The following is a 12,675-nucleotide window of genomic DNA, read 5'->3' as shown; positions in this document are numbered from 1 at the left end:
ACAATAGTTTGAGAGATGAATAAGCATTCTCGTTTTACCTTGTAGCAGCTGCTCCTCATGGGATCATCACATAAAATATTACATGCTATTTTAACCATTTCAAAGGATTAAGCAGTGCACTTCAGAATTTGTACTGATTCTTAGGCTCCAAAATTTTCATTTTTGAGACGGACAATTGTGATAACACAAACCACAAAACTGGAGTACTTGGTTCATTTTCATCCTTTAGTTTTGATTCAGAAGGGAGCATCCAATCTATCAAGTCACCATTGCATTAATGAATGCTGTATCAGACATCTAGCAGAAGTAGTAGTCACTGTTATAAACGCGGGTGGCATGCATAAATAGTCGAGGCTTGAACAACAACATCTAAAATATTTAGGATTGCTTGAGGTTCAATTTTTTTCTCTTTATAATTTAAGAAAAACCCATAATATACTTTTTATGTACGACTAGAAATCCACCTCTCATTCTATCCTCTCATATAATAAATGGTTCTAACCACTATAGATAGATGTGTTCCAACCAGAGAAATACTTGCTTTGTTATAACTAGCCTTTTTTTTTTCTTCTTTGCATTTAATCTTATTTTCTCCTTCCCTAATTGCATTTTCTCCAAATCAATTTGGTGTTGGATTGGAAAGCTTGTCAACTATCACAGGGTTCATTGAGCTTTCAAAGAATATTGGAAGACACTAATGCTTGACTCAATTTGTTTTCTAGCATGGGCATTCCATGTGCAAAAAGATGGATTAGGAAATGTTTGTGAAGACACGAATGTTTCATCTAATTCCATGGGATTTTTTTAAAGATTTACGGTTATGAAAAAAACAAGAGGGAAAAAAGAAAAAAAAATCAGCTTTCACCTTCACATATAGATGAGAATGAGAGTGACACAAGAAGCATAAAATACAAGAAATATTCTGATGGTATCTGAAAAAGTAGTTAAGACACTGGTAGAATTTGAACATTGCCCAATTAATAATCATTCAAAAAATAAAAATTCAAAGCATTAATCATCAACTAGGATTATCATCCAATCAAATTGTCTACTTATTACAATGGCTGATTACAACAATCTAACAAGACAGGCAATAGGAACCTGTAGCTATAGCAGCAGCAGCGTAAGCAAAAGGAATTTGCCAGTTTACAACCAAAATTTTTTCTGTAGCAGATCCTGTACCAAGGATGAAATGCCCATCTTGAATCCAGTTTTGTTCTTTCTCGTTTTAGCTTACTGTCTTTGAACTATTTTCATTCTTGATAATAATTGAAAATAGTAGTATTAATTTTGACTAGTAGATGAAACAGCTGCTTTACACCAACAGAGGAAAAGATAGATTCTTCAGAACAGCATGTGAATAAAGGGGTAGGACCAAAAAGAGCAACCAGACGCTAACCCATGTCTCAAAGATGAAGACAAGAATAGTGGAAAAATGTTATATTATAGTATCAAAACTTCATATACGATGGCTTGGGAATTTAGGATTTACCCTCTCAATTACAAGTTTGTTTGTCCTTGCATTGGATCATACTCTCAGTTGAAGCAGTTGAACATCCCCCACCTCTCAAATTCATGGCTGCCAGCTCAACAATGGACATCGATCGATCAAAAGAAACTGATTTTTACCATCCATATTCTATAGTCACATTCTCATCTAATTTCTAATCAACAAATTTAAGATCCAGAAACATTTAAAATCAAATTAAGCCGATAGATGGTTATCATATTGTTTTTTGAAAAACTAGAGAATGTTTGAGACTGTACAGTAAAACAACTAGAAAATTTCATTTAATCCCCACTTCCGTGGGTTACCCTTAGTCTCAGCTTCGGCAGTTGTGGCCTGTGTCCGTGTGGGTCAGCATTCCACCTCAGGTTCTCTTGTCCTTTTGCAAGAACAAACAGGCTGGCTTTCCCGCATTGAGAAAAAAAAGTATCAATCTGGTAACATGGGGAAGATACACCAAAAAAATAGTAATAGCTTGATAGGCATCAATCAATAGATCAATTTTCTCATCGATGCAACTAAAATTAAAATAAGAAGACGGGGGATGAGGGGCCTGAATGAAATGGTCAATTATACAATACCAGGGGGACTGAGGGAGGATGTTGAGGATGGAGACACTGTCGGGTAGTGGAAATATCATAAAATGAAAATCTTTAAACAACTTATCATATTAATATTAGTAACATATATATAAACATTCGTGCAGCATTAACATATAAGCTGGGTAGTATCATCACATCATTCTTCAAAATCAAATGCACAAATTCACAAATAATAAAGTTACACTCAATAGAGGAAGGGGAGGAGAACAAAAACAAAAAAAAAAAGCCTCAAAACAACCTACCAGTCATATCGATCACTGCCTCTTCCACAAGCTCTTCTAGCAACTTCCCTTCTATCTCTCTTCCATAATAATCTGTTTCCAATTTCATATGATCAACCCACCCTTTACCCACAACTTCTTTCTGCACTACCCTTTCTACGTCCAGGTTGTTGCTGTCCCCATCATCACCCACGAAACATTTCACCTCACCGGAAAACCATTCCTTCATTTGGGCCCACACATGGTCAACCAGCATGGGTGATGCACCCTTCATGACTCTCTTCTGGGCCCTGCCAAATGACATAGCTCTCATGCAACTGTCTGACCCATAACCCGTGATTTCTAGTAATGCTGCATTGACACAGTCGAAGACCAGCTTCCTGTTTGATCTCCATTGTCGTCGCTTAGCCTCATGCAGAGGCTCCTTGCCATTCAAGTTGGAATATTTGTCTCTCAAGCATGGGTCTAATGGGCTTTCAGGCGAATGCCATCTGGCAATAAATGACTCAAACCGCACCTCCCCATTGAGACCAGCAGCTGATAATAATGATTGGACAGAGGAAACCCAATCCTGTTCTTCTTCCTTGGCACCTGGAGAAACCGAAGAGAGTTGTGATGGATAGAATGTAGCTGTCTCTGAACAAGAATCATCCCATGAGAGGGTGCGAGCAATTGATTCTATAGGTGGTGACTTGTCAATCAAGTTAGACCTAGGTGGCACCCCCAGTCCTGTACTAATATAAGGGACAATATATAAGGATAAAAGAAAAAAACAAATAGACAAAAAACAAATTTCCCAGTTTAATAAGTGAAGTTTACCTCCTTGCACTGGTTTGATACTGCCAGAGGACTCCGGAATTGTGTTCTCATCCTCCTCAAACGGAGGTTCTAAAACTGAGATAGGGCTTGGCTGGTCCTGATTTTCACTTATACGGACAGGCATTGAAGGTTTTGCTACAGACAACCCTCCCTACAAAAGGTAAGAACAGTATTAATAAATGATTTAAGTCACACAAATTTAGATGACAAAATATCTGATAACACGTTCAATTCAAAGAATCTGCATTTCATGGCTGCTATCAGCTCATAAAATTGGGTGCTGACCTCCAAAGTTGACTAAGAGTATGATTGATATTTGTCATAACCAAGAACAATTAATGAATGGAAAACAATGACACAGTTAAATATGAGATCAACCCACAACTAGTTCTCTCAATCTTAAAGATGAAGACTTTTCTTTTTTATTCAAGCAGATGAAGACATTACTTCACAATTTAAATAGCTTAGAATTGCTACATCGCCACCCTAAACCCATTGTATGGGCCAAATGTATTCTAACCCTATTAGAGGAATTATACATTTTACACAACTCATGGAGCCCTTCCATTATATTAGCAAAATATATTCTAACCCTATTAGCGGAATTATATTATACCAATTCACATGCAGCATTCACAACATCAGACAATGAGGAAAGAGCATTTGCAGTTCATGTGCTACTTTCCTCTTTCCTAGATTAAACAAATGGGAGGCAACAAATGTATGTATGCCACTTCCCATCTTGACCATGATATCAATAAAATCTAATAGCAATACAGAAAAACTTGAGCAGGTTGATATGCATGTACGTACAAATGTATACAAAAAAAGATGTGAACATTCAATAAACATATGAATGGCCAAGAAACTAGGGAAGTTTGAACTACCTCCACAGTGATCATGCCTTGTTTCTGTCCCATGCCAGTCAAATCTGGTAAAGGAGTTTTACTTGTTGATCCATCTAGAACAGGAGACGAACACTCTTGGATGCAATTGTTATTATCGCACTGAGATGCATCATTGCTAATATTTCGAAGATGAATCATGGATGAACCTGGTGTTCCAGGAGTTGAAGATGGAGATTCATCTGTAGATTGAGATCCACTAGATTTTTCTTTATTCATTTTCTTATTCTTCGAGAAAAATAAACTTGAAACCTTCCCCTTAAAAGATGATTTCATGCTCTTTGCCTTTGTCAATTCCTTGGTAACTTGTTCTTTGCTAGCTTCAGGATCTGAAACTTCAACATTAAGCCTTGCACCATACACAGTGGAAGATACAGGCACAGATTTTGACCTCAGAAGATTCTTGGGAGAATCACTTATACTTTCTTCTTTATTCAAATTACTAGCTATGCAGGAAGTGGATCCCCTAGGTTCTTGTTCCTTATTACTTCCCTCTTCTTCAGATCTCACCAACTTCTTTGTATCAGAAAGAGCAAGCATCTCACCCAATGTGCTTGAGCTTCTCCTGACATGTCTTTGCTCTTGAGAACTCCCATTTGATGCCATCATGGCCCATCTTTCTGAAAGCCGCTTCTTAGCTTCCCTGCAAACTGAGGACTCAGGAGAACATGATGCACGACTGAAGGAGGGGGAAGAATAAGGGCTGCCAAACCTATTGATGTAATCACATGAATGTCTAGAAGTTGGTGACATGACTTCTGAATCACTGAGGTTTTCCACAGCACACCCATTTTCAGATCTATTAAATGAATTATCATACCATCTGTGACCCATCAGATTTTCACGCATCTGCCTAGTGATTTCCTTTGCCACTTCTCTTGATTCTCGTACATCATCCTCTCCAGGTTCCTCATAAAAATCTTCACCATGTAAAATCCTAGGAGAGGAGGAAGATAGAGATGCCACAGTCTTAATGTCCTCAGTCTTCCCAGGGCTGGGCTTCAACACCACTATTCTAGTTGGTTGGGAAGGATATTCATCAACTTTCAGACTGGGGAAAGAACATGCAGTGTTATTTCTATCCCACCCAGTCACTTGACCTATTTGCACTGGTGTCTTCATCTGTTTATCACCCTTCTTCACTATTCCAGCAAACTTTTCTTTGTCAACCATCTTAGAAGGTCTAAGAACAGTTATACGCTTCGTCACAGGAGGTAGAGATAAAGACTGGAAATTATAAAGATGCTGAGAGAACGTCGAATTTGGCTCTTCCAGAAACTTGAGGAATAACTCTTTATTGGAACTCAAAACTTCCAGTGCATCTTGAAATTCCTTGGTCTGGCGAAGCTTTTCATTTGTCACCAGATGTTTTGCTTCCATAAACTTCCGACGAACTAGAGCCATTTTTTTCTGATTCACAGTATCATTATACCTCCCTTTTTGTGGAGAGCTCTCCCTTGAATAAGTTGTCCTTGGGGACTGCTGCCAGATTTCGTAAACATCTTTGTATTTGCTCAGCTCATGATAGGGATTTACTTCACATTGCACTTGCTTGTCTGAAAAGCCTTGATCTCGCTCCCAGCTTTCCACTTCCACTGGTATCTCAGAATGACTCAAAGAATGCCGAGAAGAATATTTAGAATGGCACCTTTGTGCAGCTAAACTATGCTGCTGCCTTGGTAGTGCATCGAGTCCCATCAGCTTAGCAACCACATTGGGTGCGTTATGTTTAGACTCCACATCCTTTGACATTTCCTGGGCTATGAGCTTCTTCATGGGTGTTCCATTACCTTTCTTGTTTGACAAAGTTCTCCTTAACTCAGACACAATCTGCAAACACCAAAAAATATAAATCAGGTCGGGACACAAGGATATTTAATATTATAATTCAAGTGGAAGATAAAGAGACAAGTTGTGCACAGAATCTGTTTCCAATTTGTTTATAATAATTACATTGCAGAGACTAAACACCCAATTTACCATTTTATCCTCTATCTGATCTCCAAAGGTGGGGCTCAACATACTTACAGCGTCAGATTGACTCCTTGAGACTGAGAAACCTGCCCATCAATCAGCACCATGTCAAAATGGCGGGATAAATATATAATCGAAGCATAAACAACCAAAAATACCAATAAGCAACACAGGAGTCATATATACAATTGAATATCAAAGTGATTTTTTGGGAAAAAAACTGTACGACTTAAAACTTTCAGTGAGCTAACACCAGAAACATGGAAAGGCGAAGAAAAGGCAAGCATCAGTCCTTAAGGCAATCAACATGAACTCGAACAACTGACCTCCAGAATCAGAATAAAATTCCATAATCCTAGACCATTTTAAAAACTTTCAAAACATTGTAAGAAAATATAAAGGTATATGAAGCAGTTAACTTTCACCAATGACATTTTATAGAGTTCTGAAATTGCTTCAATTAACAAGGGACAAAGAGAACTGCAAAATGCATAGAATTGAATGAAAAAAAAAAAAAAAAAGGAATACTGAAACAAATGCTGATCATGGAACCATGCTATAATCTCACTACCCAGAAAACAAAATGTTCAAACTTCAAAAGCAAAACAAACAAAAAAAAAAAAAATAGCTTCATAGAAAGGAAATCACCATCACGAAGCGGTTTATCAGTAAGCAGGCGGTTTCCATGAATGCCTGTGTTCAAATCAAACAGGTTTACCATCCTCCCCAGGCATCCTGGAAATTTCTCAATAGTTTGACCTTTCTTTTGCTGAATCCTGTTCATTTCAACACCTGTTAACCACATGAATCAAAAGTAACAAATTAACTTCCAACGTTTTTCTCCTTAAAATACAAAAAGAAAACTAAAATGGACTGAAGGAAAATGGAAATTGTCAAATTCAAGCTACAAATCAGTTAAATGAGAGTGCATTTAACAGAATAAACATCAAAGGAAACTATAAATCCAAACCATAATAATAACAACGATGATGACTCAAAAATGATGAAATTGCAGGAATACTATAATCCCAAGTCCCAACCAACTTAAAGTACAACACTCCTACAAGTCAAACATGCTATTTTCTTTACCAATCAAATACCATGTCCAAATTCCATACCTGGAAACCAATTTAAACACCCCCTCCCCTCCCCTCCCCTCCCAAAAAAAAAAGACAGGGAGTCTTGAAAAGCAAAGAAGAAAAGAAGAAGAAGGGAACTTGATTTTGAAGGGATATGATGAATATGAGAGAATGTAAAAAGGACATGTACAATATTCTTGCAGAGTGAAAAAAGCCAGAAAATATTCTATTTTTCACGCATGTTATATCACATCAAACGTCGCTATAACTTCTGAAAAAAGACTGCAAAGTGTTCTTTATTATTAAAAATATAACTTTTATCCCAGTTTGACAATGATCACAGTAAGAAATCAAATGTATTCATTGGAAAATGAGAAAAATTTAATCAAAAAATAAAATTATTATTATTATAAATTAAGTAAAGAGAACGAACTTTGACATTCAAAAAATAGAATATGTCGAATCAAAAAGAAAGAATCTAATTAAAATTAAAAAAAAAAAAAGCTTCAAAAAAGCTGAAACTATTGCAGAGTGAAAGAAAAGCAAATCTATAAACAGAGAATTTAATTTCCTTTTGCAGTTACATTTCCTTAAAAATAATAAAAAAATCGAAAAAAAGAGAGATCGGACGAAGAACACCAGAAAACAGTGAAACTGAAAAGTGCTCTTTAGCTGTCCCTAAAACTGACATGCCAATGGAACTTTGCCGTTTTCCTTACGAGTAAGAAGCAGAGATTAAGTTTAGATAGATAGATAGATAGATAGATAGATAGATATATATATATATATAGAGGAGAGAGAGAGAGAGAAAGAGAGACCTGGTGATCAGAATCTGACATCACGTGAAATGTGGCCGGAAATTAGCCGGAATCCGGCAAGAACGGTGGCGATTAGCAGCGCTGTTTCAGTAAAATGTGTGTCTGAAAGGAAACTTTGCGAGTGAAGAGAGAGACAGGATTCGGAGTATGGCTTTTGGGCTTTAACTCTTTCGCTTTTTGGTCACGGAAATGGGAAAAAAAGCCTCGCTCCACCAACTATGGGTGTCGGACTCGAAACAGCTTATTTAATTCTGATTCACTTGTGTTTCAATTACAGAGGAGAGAGAGAGAAGCGAAAACCAGGGGTGAGTGAGTCAGAGCGTGGGGGCGTGGGAGTAAATGAGTTAAAAATATTGCTCCTTTTAAGTCCCAGAAAGTTAACAATGATGAGGATAATGATTTTTCACGATTTTTCATTTACGTCCTCTGTCTCTGCTTTATTTTAGATTTAGCCCCTACTTTCTCTGGTTTTTGGTTTGACTGGCTAGACGATTAGGCGATCCGTCACCTCTGCCCTTTATTGTTTCCCTTTTTTTTTTTTTTTTCCTAAACATATTTCCTGGTAATAATTTTGAGGTTTTTATAGGACTAATAATGTGTACCAAAATGTTAAGACTCTGTCAACATGATTATTAGTATGGTTTGGCCAAAAAAGAAAACAAACAATTAATATGGCTAACCATGACGTGGTGCGTTAATAAAATACTAAATTTTTTATTTTAAGGATTAAAATTTAATTTTTAAAAGCCTAAAATATCAAAATGATAAAAATAAAAACTCTTAATATGTAATAGAGAAATGATATTAAAGTATTATATGATTGATTTTTTGGATAAAATTATAGGTTAATTTAATAATTAGACTATTTGTAAAAATATAATAAATAATTTATAGTCAAAGGAGGTTAATTGAATTAATAAGAATATAATTTTTCGCTTTTATTAGACCCATACCACTTTTTTTTTAGGGGAGGGACAACCAATAGTTGAAACTTGAAACACATTAATTTCTCTTCCTATCTTTCTAATTATGAATGAATTCAAATAAAAGTTTGAGAGAGTTTCCTATGAATGACAAATACTCCAATGATTGCACTGAAGTGGTTTATTTTAGAGGGAGAAGGATTGAAGAATTGAGAATGAATATAAAATGTTCATTTATTTAAAGTCAGTCCATTTGTTTGTTTATTTTTATGCATGATTTTGCGTTTTTTATTTTTCATTTTTGGAAATGATTAAGTTAAATAGATAGAGACAATTTTTTTTTTTTTTTATAAAAAAAGTGATAATTATGATATATAAAAAGAGATTTTAAATTTTAAAAATTTAAATATCAAATTTACTAAATATCATATCTTAAAAATAAATTATTTAAATTAAATTTCAAAATTATAATCAATATTTAAGTTTATGCTCCAATCACTAATCCATACCTACCCATCATGAGGAATTATTTTTGTCATATAAAATATCAATAATCATTAATATATTTACAAAACATTAGACTCCCAAACTTTTTTCCTCTGTCTCGAGAATGGCTAAGTAAAAATGGTTAAGACGCTATATAACAACTAGATTATCTAGCAAATATAATTTGATTTTGTATGAAATTTTTAATGAAAGTATGAATTATTAATTTGATTACTTGATCAGTTCAGAGCTAAGCATTAGCTTTTTTTTTTTTTTTTTCCTTTCATTTTGGCTCAAGCTTTTTGGATAGTTGGGATATGGGATGGTTCGTTCAAAGGCCTTTTTGTCAATTCTCAACAAATCGCGGCTTTGACAGTGGAAATTTTACTGGGGAAATGTTTCATCTAAGCTTTAATTTATTACCAAGTGACAATTTTTAAATCCTTTTAGTTTTTTTTTTTTTTCCATTTCTGGTGTTTGATACAAATATGAAAATTTGATCAAAAGAATAATGTTTTTATCAGAAATTTATTTCAGATAATTTAAGTAATTATTTTTAATTTAAATATAAGTACTAATAATAATAAATTTGTAAAATAAACTTGGGTAAATTGTAGCATTGGTGAATTGACTTTGCAATTTTTGCAATTTTCGCCCATTATAATTAAAGAGGCCATGAACGATTCAATCGTGCTTGTTAACACGAGGATATTTTGGCAGTTGGGGAGGACAAAAAGGGCCTACGCCAACTACCATGTCCACACAATAACAAGATTGTGTGCTCAATGTTGAAGCTGGAGAACAGAAGACGTGATTGTATGATGCCTGCCTGCCTGGCTGCTTCAATTCGCCCTCTCATAGCACATTCTCAACACACAACACAACCTTATTAATTCAACCCCTTTCTCCCAATGATGTTCCATTATAGCTCAACTACTAGTTTTATTATGCAGATAATTGGTTAATCGTACGTGATAAATTTTGAGAGAAACAATTTTTTATATTTAAAACTATAAAAATAAATGAAAGATCATTTTTTTTTAATTTGATTTTGAGATATCACTTTGTTTTTCATGCTTCATCTTTAAAATAGATACTTCTAATAAAGTGTTGGAATTGGGCTGAGCTTATTATGTGAATTTCATTATTACATATTTTTAATAAAATCATACCAATTGTCACAATTGTTAATCTTAAGGTATACATGAATTGGATTTTGATGAGATTTTATTGGGCCTAACATTTTCAGAGTTAAGCCTAAGTCTATCAGTATGCTCACACTTTAATTATTACAAATATATAAAAAATAATTTTTATATTAATATTTTAAAATATATTTTAGAATAAAATATAAACAAATACTATTATTATGTACTTAATAAAAAAATAACCCCAGAGGTCGACTTGGATTCATAAATCATCTTTAAATACCTAGGACCATAGATAACGCTTTTGTGAATTACTAATATTGAAAGAGTCTTTCATTAAAGAGTCAAGTTATTATTTTCATCAAAGAGCTTCGACAACTTGTACATTTTAAAAGCAATAATTATTAATTAAACCAAACACCATCATCTAACATTAAAGATTTTACATTCAATTATTTTTTTATTTGAAATGATAAAATATTAAAATTTAATCATTAAAATTAAAATTTTAATATTCTATTAATAAGTTATACTGTCATTAACAAGTTTATTGAATTAAAATAAAAGAAAAAAAAAAACAGACATGACATATTTAAACAACATTAGCAATCTAGCAGATTCCAAAATTTGCGTTGGTTTTGATTTGGGATTTGACTTCTGATTAGTTATAAAAAGATACAAAATAACCAATATTTTTCTATGGGGCCAAGAAAAATCCTGAGGCAAATGGAGTATTCACCTTGTGATTTTGGTAGTTGTTATCGAATTCCAAGGTCATATATAAAAAAAATCAAGCAAAAGATACAGAACGGGTCATATCCAACAAAGCCTTCTTTTTAGTCAAAGAACTAAGCAAAAAAGCACATGCAAATGAAAACGACTTCACCGTTTCTTTCCATTTTATTTACCTTTTGCCATTGGTAATTAGCTCAAAATGAAGGTGGAACTGCAACAGATGATGATGATGATGATGCCTTGAAATTATATATGATTCTTTTAAGGACAAAGATCAAAGAAATATCAAAGATTTTCTACAGTAGAAAGGGACAGATTGAAAAAGGCATATATTAATGGCATTCTTGTTTATAGTTGGTAAGTAATTAAGTGATATTCCTTAATCACATCACATCACACGTGATTAGCGTCCATGCACTATAATTAAAGAGTTAAAGTAAGTTTAACTCCATTTATCACGGAAAAGGAGCTCGACCCTACAATGTTTTCCTATATAATATATTTTTTCTTCAGACTTTTCAACCTACGCAAAATGAGAAATTTTAGAACTTGGGATCGAATGGAACCCATGTTATATAACTTTTCAAATCGTTAAATAATGCTACTCTTACTATTACTGTTGAGGTCATTTTGGGTTTCGTGAGATTCGATTGATGAATCTATAGAATTTGTAAAAATAAAAATTAAAAAATTAAAATTAAAATTTCAAAACATGTTACAACATTCGAGTGATAAGTCAGTAAAACATTTTAAAAAATAAGTTAAGAAATAAAAAAAGATAGTTTGCATGTAATGTACTTTCAAATTTAATTTTATATTTTATAAATGATAAAGTGATTATTTAAAAAAAATGATAAGTCTATTTTAAAATCATATGTAAAATTATATATAAGTTTTCATAATGCGATTGTTAGGATGTAACAATTATTTTTGCCACATTTAATGCAATATTTTCTTATTTATTTTTGATAATTAGATAGTTTATTAGCATTAAAAAATTTACGATTCTACAAAGGGTAAGTGCCGAGGAGCTATAAGAGCACAGTTTAAGACTTCAGTTTCGTCAAACAATAAATAAAGATAACATGCTAAGGAAAATTTGAGTAGAATTTTTTTTATTTGAATGGATAAATTTATACTGTGTATAATCTAGAATGGGCGTTTAAAGCTGAAAGTACAACTACCAAACAACGGATAGTCCCTTCAAACACCAAAAGTTTCACGTGGCATTGATTTAAACAGGAGGGGAGGTTCGTTAAGGAAATGTGAACAAAGTGAATGAAGGCTTAATGCTCGACAGATACAACTTCAGAACGAGTGACGTGGCAGAACGTGGGACCACAAGTTTCAAAGGAATGGTTATCTTTGCCAGGTGTCCTTTTCTGCTTTAATTATGGTTACATCTAATTAATTAATTACAATAATAATATAATTAATGGGGCATTGGTGATGTAACGG

At 33.7% G+C, this 12,675-nt stretch overlaps 1 protein-coding gene across 1 annotated transcript; it reads right to left on the bottom strand.

Moving 5' to 3' along the window:
- Positions 1-2,146: 2,146 nt before the first annotated feature.
- Positions 2,147-8,262, bottom strand: LOC111305370 (uncharacterized). Its single transcript, XM_022902846.2, has 6 exons — positions 7,926-8,262; positions 6,677-6,820; positions 6,035-6,114; positions 4,037-5,884; positions 3,150-3,300; positions 2,147-3,059 (listed from the first exon to the last, which is right to left on the bottom strand). The coding sequence occupies exons 2-6, from the start codon at positions 6,810-6,812 to the stop codon at positions 2,338-2,340; spliced, it is 2,937 nt and encodes a 978-aa protein (XP_022758581.1). The 5' UTR covers positions 6,813-6,820; positions 7,926-8,262; the 3' UTR covers positions 2,147-2,337.
- Between the last annotated feature and the right edge of the window lie 4,413 nt (positions 8,263-12,675).

This window comes from Durio zibethinus, chromosome 21 (genome assembly GCF_047325235.1).
Source record: "Durio zibethinus cultivar Kanyao isolate XHJ-2024 chromosome 21, ASM4732523v1, whole genome shotgun sequence".
In the NCBI taxonomy this organism is placed as follows: Eukaryota; Viridiplantae; Streptophyta; class Magnoliopsida; order Malvales; family Malvaceae; genus Durio; species Durio zibethinus.
The sequence above is the reverse complement of the archived record's forward strand: the minus strand, read 5'-3'. Positions and strand labels throughout refer to the sequence as shown.

Excerpts from the sequence above, each read along its gene's own strand:
- LOC111305370 (XM_022902846.2), bottom strand. The coding sequence starts at position 6,812 with ATGAACAGGATTCAGCAAAAGAAAGGTCAAACTATTGAGAAATTTCCA. Across the intron at positions 5,885-6,034 it reads ATCAGATAGAGGATAAAATG|ATTGTGTCTGAGTTAAGGAG; the intron begins GTAAATTGGGTG and ends TGGTGTTTGCAG. Across the intron at positions 3,060-3,149 it reads TATCAAACCAGTGCAAGGAG|GACTGGGGGTGCCACCTAGG; the intron begins GTAAACTTCACT and ends ATATTAGTACAG.